This window comes from Dendropsophus ebraccatus, chromosome 3 (genome assembly GCF_027789765.1).
Source record: "Dendropsophus ebraccatus isolate aDenEbr1 chromosome 3, aDenEbr1.pat, whole genome shotgun sequence".
Lineage (NCBI taxonomy): Eukaryota > Metazoa > Chordata > Amphibia > Anura > Hylidae > Dendropsophus > Dendropsophus ebraccatus.
The window spans coordinates 130,911,617-130,937,254 of NC_091456.1; the positions used below are offsets into that span (position 1 = coordinate 130,911,617).

The following is a 25,638-nucleotide window of genomic DNA, read 5'->3' on the forward strand; positions in this document are numbered from 1 at the left end:
CTGGTGACGTCACTCGGGGGGCCGGCATTGCACGTCGGCCACGCCGACGTCTTTACTAAGCTGCGCATGCGCAGTGCAGCCTGAGAAGACGCTGCTGTACTGCGCTTGCACGGCGTAGTACAGCAGCGGCTTCACCCACTGTACTGCGCACGCGCAGCTTAGTAAAGACGTCGGCGTGGCCGACGTGCAATGCCGGCCCCCCGAGTGACGTCACTAGGAGCCGCTTTACAACACGCCCGGAGGGGCATGATTACAGCACCGGAGGCGGCCCAGGAGCCTGTGACTACATGACGAAGCCCCCGCCCACCGGGACTACTTGACCAGCCGCCCGCCCACCTTGACTACTTACATGGTAATTTGCATACAGCGCGGGACACTATTAAACTAACTTTGCGGGCTGAATGTTCATGGGACGGAGGGGACAGGGGGATGGTTAGGAAGCGTGCTGGCTGATGTACCAGCACGTTTCCTTATCTTTATGGCCAATTTGTGTGTGATTGGTTCCCTTTAATGCATACACAATCTAGGCCACTCCCGTAGGGCACGGGGCTGCCAGTTTAAAAGTAGTTTTTTAGCACAATAACTGCATCACCTGCCAAACGGACCGCAGGAAAGATCTTGGATTAAAAGCAGCTATCTGAAGGTACAAGTGGTTTGAGGGGGCTCAGATTGTGGGTACAGAGTCACTTTAAGTAACCAAATAATAATAAAAGAATCTGTGAAATATTATTCCCTCAGTTTATGTTCACACACTGTTTTTAAAGCCTTATTTTGAGACATTACCGACTAAAAAACAGACCGAGGCTATGTTTCCACACTATATTTTTGGTCAGTATTTTGCAACCAAAACCCGGAGTGGACTGAAAACACAGAAAGGCTATGTTTCCACACTGTTGAAATTTAGTGGATGGCTGTTATTTTGAAAAAAAGGCCTTTGTTTTGAAATAACGGTAATTATTTGCCATTAAATGGTGGACATCCACTCAATAGTTCAATAGTATGTGAACATAGCCTTTCTGTGTTTTCAATCCACTCCTGGTTTTGGTTGCAAAATACTGAGTAAAAATGCTGTGTCATACATAGCCCAATAGCCCTAGTTCTCAGAGCCAGAAGGGATATGGTAAGGGACATGATGTCTTCATGGCACTGTCTTTAATCATTGAAACATCTTTGCACAATTACAAGGTTCCAAGCAATTATAGAACTGAGAACATACAGAGAACAGGGAAGAAAAGAGTAGCTTCTTATAAAACTCATATAACCGAATACAGCTAATAGGAAACAATATCTATTTACACCTTAATGGTAAAACATAATAGCCTCAGAACAATCTCAAGTTCAATATCATTAAAATAGTAACATACAGTACCATACAAAAGCAAAATGCATTCCGACATAAAGATAACATGTTAGGCTTTGAAATGTTTTTTACGCTAATTTACAACATAACAATCAACATCTGCTGTTTTATGTGAGTTTTTATTACTATGTTATTTAAAGCAGAGGTTCAGAAATCTTTTGATTGCGGCTCTCAACATCCTACTCTCTGAAGGACTGACATGAATGTTTCCATTCCTTTGATGGATATGCCCTTCCTCTGTTTCATCTCTATGCCCTCCAGAATACACTGCTTTTTATAGCTTCACCTTACTTCTAAAGTCAGCTCGCAGCACAAACAGTACAAAAACAGCAATTGTTTACTAGGCAGACATGTTTACCAAAAGACACACCGAGATTAACAGCGCACCAATAACCTATGGTGTTACACGGAGGGCGCAGAAAGATGTAAGTATTCATGAATCTATCATTATAATTGTTAGGCTATGTTCACACTACGTAAAAGTGCGGCCATACATTGTACGGGTGAACAATGCCTATTGTTTTATGGGATCCTGGCCAGAGCGTATACACATCGCATGCGCTCTGGCCGAGATCCTGCACGGGGCTGCAAAAATGACATGTCAGTTTTCTGCGGACGCAATTCAATGAATTGCGGCCGTAGGAAATCCTGTCAGTTCACACAGTTAAGCGAGCGGGTCCGGACGCTTGCTTCACTATGCGCTATGGGAGGTTCTGATGCGGGCGCACGGTGATGCGCCCGCATCAGAACCCTGCGGCCGAAAGATCATCCGGCCGTTACCGCAGTACCGGCCCAGGATGATCCGTGCAGAAACCGGCCGGACGCTCTCTTCAGCTGCACGCCTTTACAAAGGGTGTCTCCCTCTCTTTCACACACCATCTCCCAGGGTTATAGAAGCACCATGTCCCACAAAGTGACTACTTGCGGCAGTAACCTGTTTCTCTTCAGCTGAACCATACACTTCCCTGTACTGAGCTGCACTTAGTCTGTTCCCCAAAGTGTGGCTCCACTCACTGGTTGTGATCTGTGCACACTGGTAGCTGTACTGTGGCTGGTACTGGACCTCCTGTCTCCCCTGGATCTGTGGCATGCGCTCTGCCAGAGGTCTGTAGCTGTGGTTTGCAGGTGTACTGAGCTGCCTTACACCTTGAGTTAAGCCTGGTTTAGCCCTTTTGTTCGCGCGGCAGAGCCGTGTCGGCGGTCACATGACTCCCCTGTTAGGGAGCTCTTGCACTAAGCGCAGGAGCTGCCTCAGAATTTTTCTAGGCGGCATGGAGGAGGACGCTTGCTCCATAGCAGCCTCACACACACTCTGGGAGGTGGAGATGGCGTCCCCAGAAGTAACGCATCCTCCTTTCAAAAGGATTAGGAAACCCTCACCCACTTCCTCCTCATCCTCTGTGGAAGATATTTTTGTAAAAAGCAGGAAAACTTCTGTCAGGGACAGGGCATTAGACTTCCCCAGCCCTGAACATAGGAAGCAGCAATGTCAGATACACCTCGTTTGAGGTTTAACAAACACTCTTCTGGCGTTTTTTCCAAATTCAATTAAAAACCCTCCTCAAATACCCGCTTGGGCACGCCTCAACTCCACACAAAACAGGCATTTGCCTTATGCTCAAGAGAAGCGTTTGCTTCACAAAGAGATAAAGAGGTGTTTGCCTCAAATGCTTATGAGGAGGCAGTAGCCTGTCACTCAAGGAATGACACAGTTTCTTATAGACACATGACACCTGCATCTCATACAATGTCAGCACTTTTTACAAAGTCTCATGCAGGTCTTTCATCTGCCAGTACATATACTTTTTCCCCACAAGCTTTTGGTGGTGACCCTCTAGATAATTACTATGAGGTAGACTGGGAATCAGACACAGTAACACGCTCCACTGCGTCCCCTGAGAGGGGTCGCTGGAGTGAGCGGCAGATGCACAGGGTCGGTTTAGCTGGCCGTACTCCTCCAAATAAATTATTTACTCAGAGATGGGCCATCTCTGACTCCTCCGAAGTGAGGGAATTTGCTCAGCTGGCCTTCCGTTCTACCCTAGTTAAGGAAGATGAGCTGGTACTTAGGAATTTTATAGAAATTCCAGATATCCAAGCCCTAATTGCTCCAGAGATAAACCCATCCCTACTCTCTATTACTGGAACCTCAGTTCATAAGGATTTAGTCGACCAGACACTGAAAAACATACAGTTTAAAATTGCGGATGCTGTAGGTCCGCTACTGTTAATGTTGACAAAAGCAGAGAAAGAGGGAGAGTTGTCCTCCACTCAAGACAATACCACCTTATTATCCTCTAAACTAACTTTGTTAAAGGCATTAAGTAGAGCAGTACTCATGATGGGTCAATCCTTTAATTACGTATCAAACATTCGAAGAGCTAGATGGCTCACTTCAGCTGGCATGGCAGATCTAGCCCCAAAATCGCATGAGTTTCCTAACCTTCAAAAAAGCAATTTATTTGGTCCAGATTTTATCCAAGAGGTTTAAGGCCGATATAGAGCTAAGAAATAATTTGCTGAGTTGAAGAAGCCAGTGAAAAAGCCCTTTCGCTCCGAGGGTCGCCCCTTTAAGTCCCAGGGTCCGACCCGAGATTCCTATGGACAACAGAAAAGAAACTTCTCCCGGGTCTTCAATTCCTCCAGAGGATCCTTAGGTTTTCGCCATGGCTTCAAAAGGAAATCCACAGGTGAGAGCTCAGTGCATTGTCCCATCCCGACAGTACTTACCAGCATGGGAGAAGATTTGCTCAGACCGCTGGGTACTAAATATCATAAAAAATGGTCTAGCTCTACCCCTCATAAAGTTCCCTTTACAAAGGAAAACACCCACATTCCACACAAAACAGTCGTTAGACATTGTACTAGAAAGGGCCTTGGCCCAGGGCAAAATTGCCCCTGTACTAGAAGGGGAAAAGGATTGGATAAGTCACATTTTTCCTGTCTTAAAATCAGACGGCTCCAGACGGCTCCAGTGCGTCCAATTCTAAATATCTGTCCTCTAAATGCCTTCCTAAAACCCAAATGGTTCCGTATGGAAAACATTACAGACCTAGGTTTTCTGTTGGAGAAGGACATGTTCCTAATAAAGGTGGATTTAAAAGATGCCTTCCACACTATCTTTATCACACTGAAACATCGTCGCCTGTTACAGTTTCAGTGGAAAGGAACACTTTTTCATTGTAACGTGATGGTGTTTGGCCACTCAAATGTCCCTTATACATTCTCTCGAGTCATGAAGGTATTAGTGTCCGACATAAAGTCCTCAGGAATAACATGTCTTGTTTATCTAGACAACCTTCTTATTTTCAATCCAAATGCCGAGACACTTTTGATCCAGAGAGACAACCTATTATCTCTTTTAACAAAAACAGGTTTCACTCTAAATATAGAAAAATCTATTCTCTCTCCAACAAAGACCCTAGAGTTTCTGGGCTTCACTCTAAACACAGCAGACCTGTCTCTAAGAGTTCCAGAGGAGAAATGGTCAAACGTAGTGGCTCAATTCCAAAAAGCTCTTCAGTCCCAAAACTTTTGATAAGACTCCTAGCAAACCTTATAGGGAAGATAATAGCCATGCGTCCAGGCTTCCACACAGCTCCGACCAAATGTCGCCAAATGCAGTTTTGGCTCAATTCCCTATTGCAGAAAGGCGTTCCTTGGGACGCATTAGTGGTAATACCCCCGCAGGTGAAGTCGGAGATGTCAACATTAGTACATCTGAACATACCGCAGCCATGTCCCATACGTCAATTACCCCCCCAGATAACCATAACCTCTGATGCATCCAAAATAGACTGGGGTGCATTCTCACAATAAGGGGCAGCAAGGGGAAAATGGCAAGCCCCAGATCTAGAACTTCACATAAATGTTCTAGAATTGAGAGCAGCCCGGTTAGGTCTTTAGAAGTTGGTTCAACCAACGGATCATCTACAAACGTTATTACTTCAAATGGACAACAAGACTGCTGTCTCATACGTCAACAGGATGGGGGGCACGAGGTCCAGGATACTTTGTATGGAGGCCCTAGACCTCTGGTCCTGGGCTCAAGCTCACCATCTAGACTTACGAGCCCAATATGTACCTGGCCACTCCAATGAGATAGCGGATGCGTTATATCAGGACAAGATGTCCTTAGCGACTGTTTCTCTTCACCAGCATCTGTTCACTCGAATAGAACACATGTTCGGGAAAAGACAAATAGATCTCTTTGCCTCAGCAACGACCACACATACACAAAAATTTGTAGCAAGATCTTGGTCACAGGGAGCGTGGAGAGCAAATGCCCTCTCCTTTTCATGGACACCCCTGAAAGGGTTGTATGTGTTTCCCCCGCCATTGCTAATGCCAATGTAACGTCCTTCACAAAGTCAAACAAGATCAGGTGGACAACATGGTACTTGTATGTACGGTTTGACCAGAGAAACGTTGGTACCCGCTGCTGCACACCATAATCAGAACATGGAAACTTCCCCTGGGTTTCACAGTAGATTGTTTTTGGGGTCCCCAAGATCTCCTCCTACGACTTCCACAATCAATGTGGATCGCAGCTCAGATAGGTTGTTCTCATTCCCAGGCCTATCTGATTAAGTAAATAGTCTTTTGAACCACTCTCTGAATCCTAAAACCCATCATAGATACAAGACTCTCATAGCAGAATTCCAGCAATGGTGCAGAGATAGATATTCAGGTAATACTCACATCTGTGGCCTAGACACAGCTTTAGAGTACTTAACCTATAAATTTTACAGCTGTATGGCATCCACTACTATAAAATCAATTCATTATTAAATCTCATCATTCCTAACCTTACCATGGATAGGAACTACTTGAGATTGCTCAAAGGTGCAGCTTCCCTGCGCACTTTCACTCCTAAGTATTCTAACACTTGGGATGTAGAATCCTTGTTACGCTGCCTGAGTTCGTCAAAGTATGATACGACTCAACTTACAGAGTTAGGAATAAAGCTTGCATGCCTTTTAGCACTCTCTATAGCAGCTAGGACAGCAGAACTGACTCTCTTTCACATTGTTGAACCTTGGCTAGTTAGAACACCAGCTTGCTTTAATGAAGCTCCCATCGAGTTGAATCTTGTAAGAGATCCAGATGATCCATCTTTATGTTTGGTAGAGACTTTACAAAAATATCTATATCTCTCAGAACCACACAGAGGAGGTATTACACACTTATTTATCACTTCTAGAACCCTTTTTCCGTAAAGCCTCAGCTAACACTATTAGAGGTTGGATACTAAGCGCTATGACAGACACTGGGATAAATACAGACATTTTTAAAGCCCATTCCATAAGAGGCGCTGCAGCTTCAAAAGGAGTCCCCTTGACCACAATACTAAAATCAGCAAGGTGGACTTCTGGGAGAACCTTTGTTAAACACTATTAGCGCCCCCCTGAAACTGAGAGGTTACAATTCATGAAAGCTACCATCAGGTGTGTGTTACTCTACCCATCAGCTGTTGATAGGTGGCTGCCTCCCCGACGAACAAAACGCAGTGTACAGGAATCTATGACCTGCAAACGGCCCTTGTTCTAAGGGAAAAGGCAGCCACCTAGCAACAGCGCTCACCCAAATACACCCACCCATGTACTAATCCAGCTGGTAGCATATTAACATGTTTCGTCTTCTCTTAGGTCAAACAAAAACTCAAAAACAAGGGAAACAAGCCCCTGCGGATCAGAAGAAATAGCTGAATTTCCAGGAACCTAATATTTCTTCAATCAATGAACCATCCTACTTAGGATAGGACTTTTACCTTTAATTACTGGTTTTCAGACTTCACTGGGTTCACAAAAAAAAGAAAAAATTCAGCATATTTAACAATAGTCCATATTGAATAGAGAATGTAATCTATTAGTTCTATGGATTAGATTTGTTTTCCAGTAGAGAAACGTTTAGACCTCATCGTCAGAGTCTACATTAAAGGGGTACTCCGGCTGGGTTTTTTTTCCGATCTGGCCGGGGAGGAGGTGGCTGAGGGCCGTTGGAACCGGGGAGGTGAGTGGATGTCGTTGCCCTCAGCCACCTCCTCCCCGGCCAGATCGGAAAAAAGTCCCCTCGCCGGAGTACCCCTTTCACACTGCTTCAGAAGATACATTGCCATATACATCTTATAACAAACTGACAATCTGTTCAAAGGTCTGTCTGCATTTGGCCAGCTGTAGCATAACAGTTTTCCTAGCATCACCTTCCAGTGTACTCAAAACGAATTCTGTCTTAGGGTATAAACCCACACACCGTATAAGCAGCGTATTTACTGCTGCGATACGCAGCAAATACGCAGCAAACACGCAGCAGATTATATCTAAATAACTGAACACAGCATCAAATCTGTACCAACAAATCTGCTGCGTATTTGCTGCGTATTTGTTGCGTATCTGCTGTGTATACGGTGTGTGGGTTTGTACCCTTAAGGTACTGGGCTACATTAGACAGTCTGACTGCGCCCTCCAGTCTCTCCTTTCAATCTACCAGCAGTATATTTGGACCAATAAACTTAGGAAGGTGGTTTAGCAAGGCTCCCACTGGAACATCATGTGGTGGCTCATTCTCTGGTCACTCTGTTGCTGATTCTGTGTCCCTCCTGCCGACTATCGCCACTTGTAATGTACTGGACGCATGCAGTAATAGGGACAGATACTGGCTTGTGAAGAATATAACTTTACTGAGGTAAATCTGTTAGTTATTAACCCTGTCTTCGGCCGCACGCCCTTGCAAAGGGAGTCTCCCTCTCCTTCACACGACGTCTCCCAGGGTTACGGAAAGCACCAGGTCCCACACAATGAACACTTGCGGCAGTAACCTGTTTCTCTTCAGCTGAACCATACACTTCCCTGTACTGAACTGCACTTAGTGTGTTCCCCAAAGTGTGGCCCCACTCACTGGTTGTGATCTCTGCACGCTTAGAGCTGTACCACAGACAAACTAATTGTGGCTGGTACTAGACCTCCTGTCTCCCTGGATCTGTGACACACACTCTGCCAGAGGTCTGTAGCTGTGGTTTGCAGGTGTCCTGAGTTGCCTTACACTTTGAGTTAAGCCTGGTTTAGCCCCTTTCTCAGACACAGCTCTTACTGCTCCCTCAGCACATATCTGTCCAGCTAACACAGCAGCCTTTCCTGTTTCCTGGGCTTTATATATACCCTTCTCCTCTGGGTCCTGGCTTCCCTCAGATTGCTGTATGCAATGGAAGCAGCTCCCTCTACTGGCCAGGGGGAGCGACTGCGGCATTACACTAATAGAGGACAATATATAGGCATATGATATGTGTTTTATAATGTCCCATTTTCTGGCCTCCTTCCTCCATAGTCATGTTTTTAACCTGTCTGTGGTAGTTTGATAATAATACAATATCATTTTGTTTAAATATGTGGTATGTACTTTTTTCTTTTATGGGATATTAACTCTGTGTAGGTGTACATATTTATAAATTGTAGTGGCTATAATAAAACCTATGATTGCTTACTGTGATATTTGAAGGGTAATGTGTGTCTACCAGCCACGTGGCAGGGCCTAAATTACATAATTACCAAGATTTGCCAATAAAAGTCTAAACCCTATAAGGCTAATGCCACCCCTGCGGAAAAGAACAGACGTTGATTTTATTGCAATCAGCATCCATTTTTTTCTACAAAATAATGTTGTATGAACTGATGGTGCGTTTACACAGAGAGATTTATCTGACAGATTTTGGAAGCCAAAGCCAGGAATAGATTTGCAAAAAGGATAGATCCCAGTCTTTCCTTTATGACCTGTTCCCTGTTTATAGTCTGTTCCTGGCTTTGGCTTCAAAGATCTGTCAGATAAATCTCTCTGTGTAAACGCACCATCAGTTCATACAACATTATTTTGTAGAAAAAAAATGGATGCTGATTGCAATAAAATCAACGTCTGTTCTTTTCCGCAGGGGTGGCATTGCAATGAATTCAATGCAAAGCCGCCCGCTGTGTTCCAACATTGTTATTTTAACGTCCGTTCTTTTGAACAAGCGTTAAAATAATGAACATGCCTATTATTTTCGGGCGCTGTTCGCCAAACAGTGTTCTGGAAACAATAGTTGTTCACACAATGTAAAGCACAGCCGGCAGCCATATTTTACATCGTAGTCAATGGTTAAATAAATTGCCCGCAATTCAACTGTAAAAAGATAATGTTCCTGCAGCAGATGCAATGCTATCAGCTGCAGGAACATGCCAAACACTGCCCGACATCGGGCAGTATAACATCGTCCATTGCTATGCAACAGACAGTGTTGTACTAAATGTCAACGTGGCATAACAGTGGTTATTGGATAGACCTTTTTTTTTTCATAATTAATTAAAAGCTCATAGGTAAACCACAATACGGCATAAAATACAAATCATAGCAAATAATGCATCAATATGTACATATATGCAAATTATCCGTACAATGTATCCCTTCCCGGCACCATCCACTGTCTCCAGATTTTCTGTTTATCGACAATAACTATATACCGTACACAACTATTCCCCAAGTGCCAGAGACACCTGCTCCGTACAACGCACCCATAAAGCTCCAGGCCTGTATTTAAAGTTCATGCTGCCCTAGGCACTTTGCATGCTGTACTGTACTACAACTCCCAGCATATCCTGAGGGCTGTAGACTGTCAGTAAATGCTGGGGGTTGTAGTGCCTGCAGATGTTTCTAGTTGGGTCCTAGGTGCATTATACACTGGATGCTTTGTGGGAGATCAGAATACATAGATCTGTGGGGGCTCAGTGCAGGGAAGTGACCCCAGAACATCACTAATAGGGGATAGGGGTAGATGTTTTTGTTCTGTCCTCTATTATTGATGTTCTGGGGTCATTTCCCTACACTGAGCCCCCACAGATTTATGTATTCTGAACTCCCACAAAGCGTCCAGTGTATGATGCACCTAGGACCCAAATACAACAGCTGCAGGCACTACAACTCCCAGCTTTTAATCACATTATATATATATATATATATATATATATATATATATATATATATATATATATATTCACCTCCTTATTCTTAATTCTAAACTCATATTTTCCTTTTTTCTTATTTTTTTTTTTTTTACTTTTGGGGAAGGACTGGCATATCAACACTACCACCTCATAGAAGCACTCATGGGGGGTTGTGATACCCAGAGCGGCAACACCGGACACCCAAGTCAGACCAGCAAAATATCTTAAAGGGGTACTCCGGGTGGAGGTTAAAAAAATTGAAACTTTTTCAGAAGCATAACGCATTACTTACCGGTCTATCCCAGTTTTGAAACTACCAAAAATCCATTTGTTTGGGATGTTTTTGTTCTGTTTTGTGTTTCTGTGTTTCCTGGTTCAGCAGTTCCCAGAATGCAATGCTTTCCTTCAGCTGACCATCACAGTCCCCCATCCCAATCAGTAAAATTATGCTGCACCTGCTTCTGGCCGGACAGAGATGGTGAATCAGTCAGTGGATTGGCGGATCCAGCCAAGCCTCCTGTAAAATCACACCCTGCCCCCTGTCTACATCATCAGCAAACACACACAATGTGAGACAGAGGCATGGAAGATTCGTCTCCTAAGGGGGGGGGGGGGCAGCAGAAGGAGCAGGAGACAATGTGGATTGGCACAGAGGCCATTATTCTTCACTTCCTGGATTTCTATCAGCTACCAGTGTGGCAGAACTGTACAGATACAGTAATACATTCAAAAACACACAAAAAAACTGAAATACATTGTATAGACACATCTATATAACTTTTAATGCACTTTTGATAGAAAACAAGTTTTTCTTATCCGGAGTTCCCCTTTAAATCCACCTTATCTTATATTAAGAGGCGCCTGAGGAAAACATCACACGGTCACATCAATCATACCATTTAATTATATCATTATGCCGCCATGTTACCCATTTGCATTTATAGATTCTATTTAGTTATTACTTGTGACACTTATCCCACTTTCCTTTCAACACCCCCCCCCCCCCCAAAAAAAAAACACAAAAAAAACGCAGAAAAATAAATAAATTGAAACGCAAAACCTCTCTCCTTTAGGCCGACCCTCTCCCTACTTTTTAGCACTGCATATGGGGAACTTTTTGCTATTCTTTCCCTCTATATAATTATTATTTTTGTTGTGTTATGTTACATTGGTCTTGTGTTAGGGTAGGGTAATTCATGTAACCATTTTGATTGCATATTTTAGTCCTGGGTCAGGTTGGTTGACTAGACCTGGCTGGAAGCCCAGCAGGACTATGGCTGATATTTTAAATGATTTTAATGTAGAGTAGTATTTGGGGCTTGTCTCCCTGTTTCTACTGCTCCTGTACTTTTGTGTAGTTTTGATTTGATGTGATTCTCTCATGTATTGTTTGTCTGGTACTTAATACATTTTTTATGTGCTACCAGTAGTGTGCATATGCTTTTTTCTTTAGAGGTACATATTAAACAGGGAGCGCAGGGTGACTCAGGAGCAACATGGGCCACCAGCAGCAACGTGGCTAAGAGGGTAAGAGACACTACTAGTGTGTAGAGCAGGGGTCCCCAAACTACAGCCCGCGGGCCGCATTTCGGCCCCCAGAGGCTATTTATCCGGCCCCCGCTACACTTCCACACCGCTGCCTATCCCTACCCTTGCCCCGCATCCACGCCGCCGCCGTCATCCCTGGGCGGGCCGGGCCCCTCGCACTCTTGGTCAGTCGCCAGAGGGATCCCCCAGCAGGTGCAGCGACGTCATCACTGCCCCTACCGGAGGATCCCTTAGATGTCTGCCCTGCCGCCTGCCTCCTCGGCACCGCATGGACCACCGACCCCCCGCCCCGGATGTAACCTGGAAATGATCTCTGAGGGATCCTCCGGTAGGGGCAGTGATGACATCGCTGCACCTGCTGGGGGATCCCTCCTGTGACTGACCAGCTGAAGAGGAGAGAAGAGGCCAGGAGAGATGAAGACAGTATTAGGTGAGTATAATTATTTTTTTTTTTTGCAGTGGACATTATAACTATATGGGGGACATTGCAGGGGGACAATATAACTATATGGGGGACATTGCAGGGGGACAATGTAACTATATAGGGGACATTGCAGGGGGACAATATAACTATATGGGGGACATTGCAGGGGGACAATATAACTATATGGGGGACATTGCAGGGGGACAATATAACTATATGGGGACATTGCAGGGGGACAATATAACTATATGGGAGATATTGCAGGGGGACAATATAACTATATGGGGGACATTTCAGGGGAACAATATAATTATATGGGGACATTGCAGGGGGACAATATAATTATATGGGGGACATTGCAGGGGGACAATATAACTATATGGGGGACATTGCAGGGGGACAATATAACTATATGGGGGACATTGCAGGGGAACAATATAACTATACAGTATATGGACATTGCAGGGGAACAATATAACTATATGGGGGACATTGCAGGGGAACAATATAACTATATGGGGGACATTGCAGGGGGACAATATAACTATATGGGGACATTGCAGGGGGACAAATATAACTATATGGAGACATTGCAGGGGGACAATAACTATATGGGGGACATTGCAGGGGGACATTATTACTATATAGAGAGCCCAACAGGGAGCATTATTACTATATATGGGACAATGCAGGGACACATTATTAGTATATGGAGGACAATGCAGGGGACATTATTACTATATGGGGGCACAGCAGGGGATCCTACATACAGGGGGTAACCCACATACCTGCTTGAGGGGGTGCAGGTGAAGTGGGGGGAGTTGAAAGTGGGGTGAGGGGGCTGGTTGAGGGTGTGAAGGGGGAGTTAGGGGGGCTGGTTGAGGGTGTGAAGGGGGAGTAAGGGGGCTGGTTGAGGGGATGAAGAGGGAGTGAGGGGAGGCTGGTTGAGGGGGGAGTGAGGGGTTGAGTGGGGGCTGGGTGAGGGGTGGAAAGAAAGAGGGATGCTTTTACTTTGGGGGGTGGGGGTTGTGGCATTTTGCACTGGGATTTGATTATAGTTTGTTTTTTTATAGTCTGGCCCTCCGATGGTCTTAGGGACAGTGAATTGGCCCCCTGTGTGAAAAGTTTGGGGACCCCTGGTGTAGAGCATACTGCTAAAAAACACCTATTCGCTAAACAACCCCTTTAAGGATTCGCAGCAGATTTTGCTGCGAACTTGCATTGTAAAATCTGCTGTGAATCCATTACGTGTGAACCCACCCTAAGGCTATGTTCCCACACAGTATTTTTGCTCAGTATTTTGGTCAGTATTTTTCAACCAAAACCAGGATTGGATTGAAACACAGAAAGGCTATGTTCACACACTGTTGAAATTTAGTGGATGGCAAACCGCACCTGAACTGGAGACAAGAGTGGTGCTGTCTCTGAAAGAAAATGGCCATGTTTTTGTAGCACTGGATAACCCCTTTAATGGCAAATAACGGCCATTGTTTAAAAATAACGGTATTATTTGGCATTAAATGATGGCCATCCACTAAATTTGAACAGTGTGTGAACATAGCCTTCTGTGTTTTCAATCCACTCTAGGACAAAGAGTGCCTAGAACATTCGACACTCTACACATAAGAATCCACATATCTTATATTTTTGCCTTATTGTAGCTGATAAAAGTTTTAAGTGATGAAGTTGTTTCATTTTACCTCATTGCCCCTTTCAGTTGTTGTGACGTAATCAAAGTCGCATACTACAAAAGCAGTTATATATGTTGACATTTTCAGAGTAGTGTTAAAGGTCGTGACAGTCCATGAAGTTCCATTTAGATCTTCCCTTTCGGATATATCTAGAGGAAATCATCTATTTTAGTAGAAGCATGTAAACATACTAAACAGATTTGATTTAGACACATAATACAGATTTTCATACAGGCTAGGCTTTAAAACACTAAAAGATGAAATATTCATTTGTAAAACATAAAGACAAACAAAAGATGTTTCTATTTATGTATAACCCAGGCCAATGCAATTCAGTAGTCTGGTAGACTGGTCTTAGGGTAAAAACATACAGGCTATAATGTTGCATGTGGCCAACATGTAGAAACCACTTCAGCGTCCTGCACTACACAATAAATGGGACTACAAGTCCTGCGCCAATCACTGCATAGTGGTGGCACCTTGTAACTGTTGCTCACTTCAATGGGAGCTGAGCTGAAGTTACCCAGCTCCAACATTACAATAAATAGTGCAGGGCTTCCAGCCCCATTAATTTTGTGGTGCAATGCCCAGAATAGCTGATCGGCCGGGGTACAGGATCCTGGGACCCTGTAGATCAGTAACTACTATTACTACTAACTACCTACTTGTGACTGTTAAGGTCCCAGCATTCAGATCCCCATTGACCACATACTGTACATATCAAAAAGTGTATCTAAAAGCTTTATGGTTGTTAAACATAAACACTGATATCTGAATCATTCACCCCTGTCATTCAGGATCAATTTAAAAATGTACCATGTAAATTGTAATGTAAAAAATAACTTTGGAAATAATTACAAGACATTTAGCACATACCTATAGCTGGCATATTAGATAAAGCCACGTAGGTTGAATTATGCACAATTCTAGTTTTAAAAGTTGCCTTAAATGCAGGTTCATCAAAGCATGGGTAAACTGTTCTAGCAGATGTTGGCTCCAGTTCTGATGCAACTAGGACCCTGTGGACAGAAACTGCGATAGTGATCACGACCTTATGCATCAGGTGTATGAAATGTTTTATGCACAGGGACAGAAAAGCCAGGACAATAGAAAACACTATAACAAGCTTTGTATACATGGCAGTGTAAGTTTGAAATATATATACAGTGGTGCCTTGGATTACAAGCATAATTCGTTCCTTGACTATAGTTGTAATCCAAATCCACTCTTAAACCAAAGCAAATTTTCCCATAAGAAATCATTGATATGCAGACAATTAGTTCCACCCCCCCCCCAAAAAAATGATTTTTTAAAATTCTGAATAACATGTAAAACAGCTGAAACAAACAATGAGAAACAGTTGAATATGTCATATTATAAGTTACTGTACAGTATAGCAATCAGCCTGTGGAGTATAATGTATAGTAAGTGCATAAACCTGAACAACAGCAGCAGTTTGTAGATACAGGATGGAACTGCAGATCCCTATAATGCAGGAGCGCAGTACAACAGGCTAGAATAGAGAAGCAGGGCTGCTGTCAGAGGTCTGTGTGGCCATATGACAGCAATGGAGAAGTGGGGATGGTGTACAGCATGGACCAATCAGGAAATGAGAATCACAGTGACAGAAACTTCTATATACAGCAGTGTGAATGTCTGAGTGTAAGTGCAGGCACATTATAGCAGGAATGGAGAGGATGGGAAACACAAGGACTGACTGAGACTGCAGGAAGGAATGAGCAGGGCAGATGTTGGCACATAAATGCAGCATTCTCTGTCTGGGGAGAGAGGGGTTACAGCTATAAAGAGACCTCCACGGTCCTGTCCCCTGATGTAAGCCCCAGCCTGAAGTGGATCTGCTATGATTTGGAAGGTGAGGGAAACTTCCTGGGTCAGAGTACAGGGCTGTAGACCCTGCTATGCAGATCATGCCCCTCCCCCACTCCCGCTCCCACCCAGTACAGGGAGCTGTTAAACCAAAGCAATGCTCTTAAACCAAGTTACAATTTTGAAAAACTGTGAGCTCTTCTTGCCAAACGCTCTTAATCCAAGTTATTCTTAACCCGAGGTACCCACTGTATATAAATTTCTGGACCGTAACAGAATAAAAAAACACTAAATGAAGTGGTAACAAAAGGAAAATATGCAACTGAGATGGCATTGTACTATATTGCAAATTAGGTTCATTTCTCTTGTAAATTCTCAATGAAAAAAAGAAAATGAAAGTTAATTTAAGACCTGTTTGTGTGTCAGTACTCTACTACAGTCTGTACCGAGAACAAAGTAGAACTTTAATCCTTTCCCCAATCTTAGAATAATGCGCAGCAGTGGGAGCGTTCCTATCGGGTTATCTGCCCTGAGCTGTTCTGAAATCCCCGCCACTGTGCCACTGTGTGGGCTCTTATACATTTTGTACAATTCTTTTTTTTTGTCCAGAGTTATAATTTTAGGATTGTGCAGTGATTGCTACTATTATTCTTTGTCAGCTAATGACTTTGCACCTTGTAGAGTTTTAATCCCATAACCCATTAAATATGGATTACTGTATATCATTTATACAACTCAAAGAAGATCGGGTTTTATGCTCATGGAATTCGCTCTTCTAAAGTATAATTTTCACATTCTGTCTTAAAGCATATTACTTTGTGACATTAAACCTGTCTTTCCGTATAAGTGGTATCTTTGCATATCATAAAATAAACACCTAAATTGCTAGCTCTAATAGTGGGTGAATGATTCGGTGATTTTAAGTCGGGAGTATTTACTGCAGATGTCATCTATACACAAGCTGATTTACTAACTGGCTAATGCCTGTCCTGGGAATGTAGGTTAGACATTCATACACCATTAGAAGTTATTTATAAGAGGGAATCATTAAATGATGAGAATCTCTTAAAAGAAGATGCTTGTGAATGTCTTGTACAGCTTGGTTGTTGTGCAGCCAAATCTGAGGTCAGTATGAAGAAGTAAGGCTCCATTGAATTAAACAAACTAGAGTTCACTATTTGTGACAGTTTAGTCTGCAGTGTGTTTCTTCCTATAAAAAATTTTGGAACTCAACAGATTTGGGATTCATCGACATTCATTAAAAATGTATCCATCATAGATGCCGTGGCTTAGTTTTGAACAGAAAATGCTAGTGTGATCAGAGCCTAGCTCATTTTTACAGCTTCAGCCACTTTGAGATGCTGACTTTTTTAATAATGGAAGTCAATGGAAAAACGGATCAAAATGGATGCACACAAATGCATCCTTATTTTTTATGTTTTTTGTTTTTTTTAACTGATTGCAAAAATGCAGTGTGAACCCAGCCTTAGTGTGGTGATTAAAACCAGTAAGACGAAGACAGTATCAGGAACTGGGCAGCATCTGAGCAGCTGCTGCGGGTTATTGGGCAGGAGAGAACAGCTGCTTTCAATATGTTTTCGACAGATAGCAACCGATTACATTCCATGAAAGTTGAGCTTTCATTGGTTGCTATTTGTCTGAAACAAAACTGTTTCAGATTGTTGTCTCTGTTTTATGTATATAGCTGGAACTTCTGTGTTGCTAAACAACATGACATTGGGAAACTCCATCTTCATGCACCCTGCTTTTGTTAGAAGGGAGCAGGCATTGGCATGGGGTGACCCTTGGGTTGAAGCTATGAGGTGATTGGGTAGGCATGTGACAGTTTGTGGCAGAGTCTCCAAACTTACTATAGGGATGGTTGTGTCACCATTGAGAAGTTGTGTTTGGCTTAGCTGAGCTGAGTTGGGTTGGGTTGGTGGAGAAGGCACTGTACTGGAGTTAGAGAAGCAAGAGCCAAGAAAAAGGAGCATAAGGAGCTGTTGGAGCAAGAGCCAGTGCTGTACAGTGAGACCACTGGTTGCAAGGATTAATAGACTATGGGAGACATTTATCATTTGCAATATTTTTGCAAATATTTTTATCACTGTGGTTTTGGTTATATGTTTGCAGCCTAGTCAAGTATTTATGAATATTCATATTTTGGTTCATAAATCACCTTACGTAACTTCTGTGGCACGGCACATTTTACTGCAGGTATCTCCGCTATCCTGGGACTGGAGTACAGATAAGAATGAATATGCAAAAATTCCAAAATGTGCACATGATAAATCTTAAGAATAACCACACCCACAAAAGTAAAAAAGGAAAAAAACAGGCGCAAGCTGTCATATTCACACGTACACCAAGCTACACTGTTTAGTAAATTTGACGAATGTCTGTGTGTATCACACATACACCAAAAAATGCTAAGAAGCACAAGGTACACTGCTTGATACATGTCCCCCTATGTGTGTATTGTAAGCCTCCAAAGCAGACAGACCTTGTGCATCTTATTAAAGGAGTTATCCAGCGCTACAAAAACATGGCCACTTTTCCCCCTGCTCTTGTCTCCAGTTCAGGTGCGGTTTGCAATTAAGCTCCATTTACTTCAATGGAACTGAGTTTCAAAACCCCACCCAAACTGGAGACAACAGTAGGGGGAAAGTGGCCATGTTTTTGTAGTGCTGGATAACCCCTTTAAGAATCACCATGCATTCTGTGCCTTGCATGCTGCATGTTCCTATGCTCTATGTTTTTTCTAAGAAATGCAGGTAAATTTACCAAAAGTGTCCAAATGAAAAACTGTTTTTATTGCCCAGAGCTCAGCCCCCTTAATTTACTGCACCACTCTTCCAAATTTTTCCAAGAAACTGGCAGAAAACCTTGATAAATCCCTGCACTACATGCCAAAAGAGATATCCACCACATATGTGGTATAATTAGACACTCAAACATTTAATATGCCATCTAGAGATAAGTGAACCTCGAGCACGCTTTGTGGTTCCAGGGTGGCACACGCTTTCTCCTGCGGGCCACACGCTATGATGTAATTTCATCACACTCCGCCTGTAGGAGAAGACTTCTTGCTTCAACGCAGACTATGAAGGAATGGAGAGGACCTAGGCAGAGCTTGAGCGGAGGAAAGGTAAGTGGGATGTTTATTATTTTTTTTATTTGGTACAGACTAAGGGTATTTTGTGGAGGAGAGGGACCAACTATAATACAAGGAGTACCTGGAAGAGGGGTTAACTGCAATACTAGGGGCATCGTGGGGGGTGTTTACTACAATACTGGGGGCATCAGGGGGTAAACTACAATACTGGGGGCATCAGGGGGTAAACTACAATACTGGGGACATCAGGGGGATATCTACTTAACTGGGGAAATCAGGGAATTAATTACAATATTGGGGGCATAATGTGGGGTTAACTACAATACTGGGGGCATCATGGGGTTAACTACAATACTAGGGACATCACAGGGTTAACTACAATACTGAGAGCATCATGTGATTAACTACAATACTAGGGACATCATGGAGGGTTCCCTACAATACTAGGGGCATCGTTGGGGTTAACAACAATACTATGGGCATCATTGGGGGATAACTACAATACTAGGTGAATGGGGGGGGGGGGGTGCAATACTTTGCCATGTCCTGGGTGCTCCAAACCAAGCTATGCCACAGGGATGCTGTGCGTGCATTTTTTTTATTTTGTATGGCTCTCAAATTATTTTAAAAATGCCTAAATGGCCCTCGACAGGAAAAAAGTTCCCCACCCTAGCCTACAGTCACTCACCGCCTTTGCTTCCTAGTCCCCATGTCTACACAGGGCAGCGTGACATTAGGAGATGGAAATCCTTTGTCTCCATGTTGCTTACTGCATGGTCAATCGCATTTTAGAAACAGCCAGCCTTTACAAATATGTAACATGAACAGCAAATAACTAAAACCATAACACACCTGCAACAAGCAGTTATGGAGTTAAAGGAGGAAATGTCTGATGTTGGGTAGTTGTGTGCGCAAACTGTATTATGCTTACGGAAAGTCAGATTAGGTGCTCACATTTCCTTGCAATGAAAGCAAATTGAAACGATTCAGCCGGTGTGAAAGTTAGTCTATCCAACCTGCCTCTTAACTTGCCATGCACAGTGTGAAATGACTCTTGCTAGAGAGGCAGAATGGCATGACCACCAATTGCATGATTTTCAACTATTTAAAATCACATCTTAGGGAATAGTAAATGCAAAAAACATATCATTATGCTGAAAAGTGATTTCCATTATACTATTCGGCGTGCAGTCTCAGCTTAATAATGAAGCAATTATTGTTTGGGAGCCTCTGACTGCGGATAAATAAGCGGAGAGATTTCAAATTTAAGCCTCATGCTCTAGTTCATTGCTCTGAGAATGTGAAATACTCACACCCCAAATACCAGGACCTGCTGCTAAAAAAGTTCTACTAGAAAAGTCTGAGATGGGAATTAGCAAGTTTCTCATTGCATACGTTGCATATATCAGACACAAAGCAATGCTCAATCTCCAGGGTATATCAGTTTATGGTACTGTGAATAATAATTTGTTTGGTGGCTTGGTTATTTTACATACTACCTAAGTGGAATTTAAATTTTGCCTATAAGTGCAGGGCCAATTCTAGGTTTTCTAAGGCGGAAATTGGAACCTGTTGTATACAAACGTCTCCTGTATGCTGTATGCATCTGTCTCCTGTATACACAAGTCTTCTGTATGCGCATCTCCTGTATACTGTATGCACCTGTCTCCTGTAAACACACATCTCCTGTATACACCTGTCTCCTGTATACTATACACATATCTCCTGTATGCTGTATGCACCTGTCTCCTGTATACACACGTCTCCTGTATGCTGTATGCATCTGTCTCCTGTATACACAAGTCTTCTGTATGCGCATCTCCTGTATACTGTATGCACCTGTCTCCTGTAAACACACATCTCCTGTATACACCTGTCTCCTGTATACTATACACATATCTCCTGTATGCTGTATGCACCTGTCTCCTGTATACACAAGTCTCCTGTATGCTGTATGCATCTGTCTCCTGTATACACAAGTCTTCTGTATGCGCGTCTCCTGTATACTGTATGCACCTGTCTCCTGTAAACACACATCTCCTGTATACACCTGTCTCCTGTATACTATACACATATCTCCTGTATGCTGTATGCACCTGTCTCCTGTATACACAAGTCTCCTGTATGCTGTATACACCTGTCTCCTGTATACACAAGTCTCCTGTATGCACCTGTCTCCTGTATACACGCACGTCTCCTGTATGCTGTATGCACCTGTCTCCTGTATGCTGTATACACACGTCTCCTGTATGCTGTATACACACATCTCCTGTATACAAATGTCTGCTGTATACACGTCACCCGTAATATGTATACACGTCTCCTGTATGCTGTATATACACATCTCCTGTATGCTGTATACACGTCTCCTGTATGCTGTATACACACATCTCCCGTATGCTGTATAAACGTCTGCTGTATGCACACATCTCCTATATGCACGTCTGCTGTATGCACATGTCTCCTGTATACAAGTCTCTCCTGTATGCTCTATATACACATCTCCTGTATGCTGTACACACATCTCCTGTATGCTGTATGCACACGTCTCCTGTATGCTGTACACACATCTCCTGTATGCTGTATACAAGTCACCCGTAATATGTATACACGTCTCCTGTATGCTGTATACACAGGGCCGTCTTACCCATTGGGCAAGGTAGGCGGCTGCCCGGGGGCCCTTGCGTCCTAGGGTCCCTGGGTAGCCGCCTCCCATGCCCAATGGGTAAGACGGCCCTGAGCGCCCCCCCCCTTCCCCTTTTCTTGCGACGGCAAGCACTTTCTTGCTTGCGGTCGCAAGAGGAAATCCGGCCCCGGCTGATGCGTCGCTCCCCAGGGGATTCTCAGAGAGCGCACGCATCAGGAACCTCAGTGCACGTCGCTGGGGCTTCCCGTACCGGAAGTCCCGGCCTGGGCGCACACTGAGCTTCCGGATGTGTGCGCTCCCGGAGAATCCCCGGGGAGCGACGCATCAGCCGGGGGCAGAAGAGGAGAGGAAGCAGCGACGGGGGAGCGCTGGTAGGTGAGTTGGGTGTTTGTTTTTTTTATCTGCTGTGCAGGGGGGAGCCATCTATAAGGGGGGAATACGGGGGAGCCATCTATAAGGGGGGAATACGGGGGAGCCATCTATAAGGGGGGATACAGGGGGGAGCCATCTATAGGGGGGATACAGGGGGGAGCCATCTATAGGGGGGGAATACGGGGGAGCCATCTATAAGGGGGTAATACAGGGGAGCCATCTATAAGGGGGTAATACAGGGGGGAGCCATCTATAAGGGGGTAATACAGGGGGAGCCATCTATAAGGGGGTAATACAGGGGGAGCCATCTATACGGGGGAGATACAGGGGGAGCCATCTATAAGGGGGGGGATACAGGGGGGAGCCATCTATAAGGGGGGGCGATACAGGGAGGAGCCATCTATACGGGGGGGATACAGGGGGAGCCATCTATAAGGGGGGGGATACAGGGGGGAGCCATCTATAAGGGGGTAATACAGGGGGAGCTATCTATAAGGGGCCAGATGTGCAGTGTGTAGAGAGATGAGGATGGTGACAGAGTGTGGAGCCTAATATGTCTGTCTGGCAGATTCTGTGGATTTGTGGCTCGGAGAAGTTCTCATAACAGGGCAAATGGAAAAGAAGATGAAAAGGGAAGAACTCCGATCAGAGAAGAAGTCCCATGTGAGTCACTTGATGTATCTGCACTGTAATGTATATGGTGTACAGAACCTGTGTAGAGCTGGGTACCTCTATATGACTGGATGAGGTGATAGTGATCTGTGTACAGTCAATTAGTTAGTAGCACAGCGGTGGTGTTAGTCAGTATGCGGTGGTAATATTTGTTGCTTGTTATCTGGCATATATATATAGAGAAGGGCAAAACAACATGTCTCATATAGACAGAGGAGCAACAACATGACTATTAAATTATATATGAACCATGTTGTTTCCCTGTATTCTGTATACAGGGAAACAACATGGTTCATATATAATATAATAGTCATGTTGTTGCCCCTCTGTATATATGAGACATGTTGTTTTGCCCTCTATATATAAGCCATGTTGTTTCCCTGTATATTGTAGTTTACAGTATACATACAGGGAGACAACATGGTTCTCATATATTATAGTCATGTTGCTGCCCCTCTGTATATATGAGACATGTTGTTTCCCTGTATATTGTATTATACAGTATACATACAGGCAGACAACATGGTTCTCATATATAATAGTCATGTTGTTGCCCCTCTGTATATATGAGACATGTTGCACTGGTGTGACAATAAACCCTGCAGATTGCTGTTGGAAGTGCTGTCTCCATTGCGTTTTTTGGATACTTTGAAGCCAACCTGGTCTGGTTTGGTGAGGCATGCACGGTTATTTTTTGTTTTTGCGCTGCTGAAAGACTGTGTTGTGAATTAAAGTTTATGTTAACAATAATTTGTATTTTTTATTATACGTAATTGTACTGGCTAGGGGCGGGGTTGCAAAGATGGGGGGGTTTTGATGGCAGCAGCCGCGGGGGGTGGGGCCCAATTCGCACCTCTGCCCAGGGGCCCATAATGCTGTTAAGACGGCCCTGTGTATACACACATCTACTGTTACCTATATACATGGCTGCTTGTATGCACATCTCCTGTATACATGTCTCTCCTGTATGCTCTATTTAAACATCTCCTGTATGCTGTACACACATCTCCTGTATGCTGTATGCACAAGTCTCCTGTATGCTGTACACACATCTCCTGTATGCTGTATGCACATCTCCTGTATGCTGTACATATATCTCCTGTATGCTGTACACACATCTCCTGTATACAAATGTCTGCTGTATACAACTCACCCGTAATATGTATACACGTCTCCTGTATGCTGTATACACACATCTTCCGTATCCTATATACATGGCTGCTTGTATGCACGTCTCCTGTATACATGTCTCTCCTGTATGCTCTATATACACATCTCCTGTACGCTCTGTACAAATCTTCTATATGCTGTATGCACAAGTCTCCTGTATGCTGTATACACATCTCCTGTATGCTGTATACATGGCTTTTGTATGCTGTATACACATGTTTCCTGTATGATGAGTTTATCAGCTCTCAATGGCCTCTGAGCAGCCTCATCAGCTCTGGTACATCACTCACATCAGGGCCGCCATCAGGAATTTCGGGGCCCCATACAACCAAAGTGTCTGGGCCCCCCACATTAATAAAAAAAAAAAAATTGTGTGTTCGACCCACGCCTTGCTGGGAGGTATAATTTGGTTCAGATCAAATTCTAGAGAACTGGCTCATATACCCCATTTTCCCCAGTGGCTTAAAATGTAACCTCTGTTATACAGTTATAAAATTGTAGAAACTAAATGTGAACAAGGTGCAATTTAAATGTCACCATACAGACACTTACTTGTATAGCTGTCTCTTGTGCTCTGTATGCAGTGCATTATATTCACCCCTGCAACGTACAATTCATAGCATGTCTACAAGCCCAGCGGGGCTCATTATGATGGAGACTAAAACTTATACAAGTATTCCTGCATGGGGTAGGGGTTCCCCTGTATTCAGAATGCTGTTGAGTACTAGGGGTTATTGAATTTCGAGGGTCTGGGGGGCTGTTTGATTTGTATATGTTCACCAATATCCCCCCCCCCCCCGGTATGCTCACTAACATAGAATATGTTGATAAGGCTTATATAATGAGGCTGTTCCATGTTAGTGAGCATATACAAATTACACAACCCCCCAGGCAGACTAGTTTAGCTCACCCAAGACAGTGATAGCGAATACATGGCGGTGAGAATGCTTTCTAGGAGATCCTGTTTGTGCAGCAGAGGTGTCTTTATCCTGCTCTGCATAGACCCTCGAAATTCAATAATCCCAGACGGGGCATTTCCTAGCACTCAACAGCATTCTGAATACAGGGGAACCCCTACCCCACTCTTGTATAAGTTTTAGTCTCCATCATAATGAGCCCCGCTGGGCTTGTAGACACGCTATAAATTGTACGTTGCAAGGGTGAATATAATGCACTGCATACAGAGCACAAGAGTCAGCTATACAAGTAAGTGTCTATTTGAATTGCACCTTGTTCACATTTAGCTTCTACAATTTTATAACTGTATAACATAGGTTACATTTTAAGCCACTGGGGAAAATGGGGTATATGAGCCAGTTCTCTAGAATTGATCTCACACACAGACACCAGCACACATGTATACAGACACCAGCACACATGTATACAGACACCAGCACACATGTATACACACATACAGACACCAGCACACATGTATACAGACACCAGCACACATGTATACAGACATACAGACACCAGCACACATGTATACACACATACAGACACCAGCACACATGTATACACACATACAGACACCAGCACACATGTATACAGAAACCAGCACACATGTATACACACATACAGACACCAGCACACATGTATACAGCCCACCCGTGTCTGTTCTGCTAAGTTTCTTCTGGTCTTGTAACAGTTAACCTGCCTTTGCCTCAGTGATTGACAGCTGGTCCCTCCTATCACTTTCTGGACATGGTTCCTGGTCTCCTATTTAAGATTTCTGTTTCTGCCTGTGCCTTGCCGGTTATTGACTTAGTCTCTGCCTGCTTGTGTGTTCTGTTTTCTGGTTTCTCCTGACTCCTGCTTAGTTTCTTTTGACCTCGCTTGCTTG

At 43.7% G+C, this 25,638-nt stretch overlaps 1 protein-coding gene across 1 annotated transcript in view; it reads right to left on the bottom strand.

Moving 5' to 3' along the window:
* The window catches only part of LVRN (laeverin), a 100,115-nt gene that overhangs the window by 46,005 nt on the left and 28,472 nt on the right, over positions 1-25,638 (bottom strand). Inside the window, exons 2-3 of the mRNA XM_069962686.1 lie at positions 14,869-15,011; positions 14,002-14,141 (exon numbers count right to left, since the gene is read on the bottom strand). Coding sequence (XP_069818787.1) covers positions 14,002-14,141; positions 14,869-15,011 — 283 coding nt within the window. The remainder of the gene's footprint in view (positions 1-14,001; positions 14,142-14,868; positions 15,012-25,638) is intronic.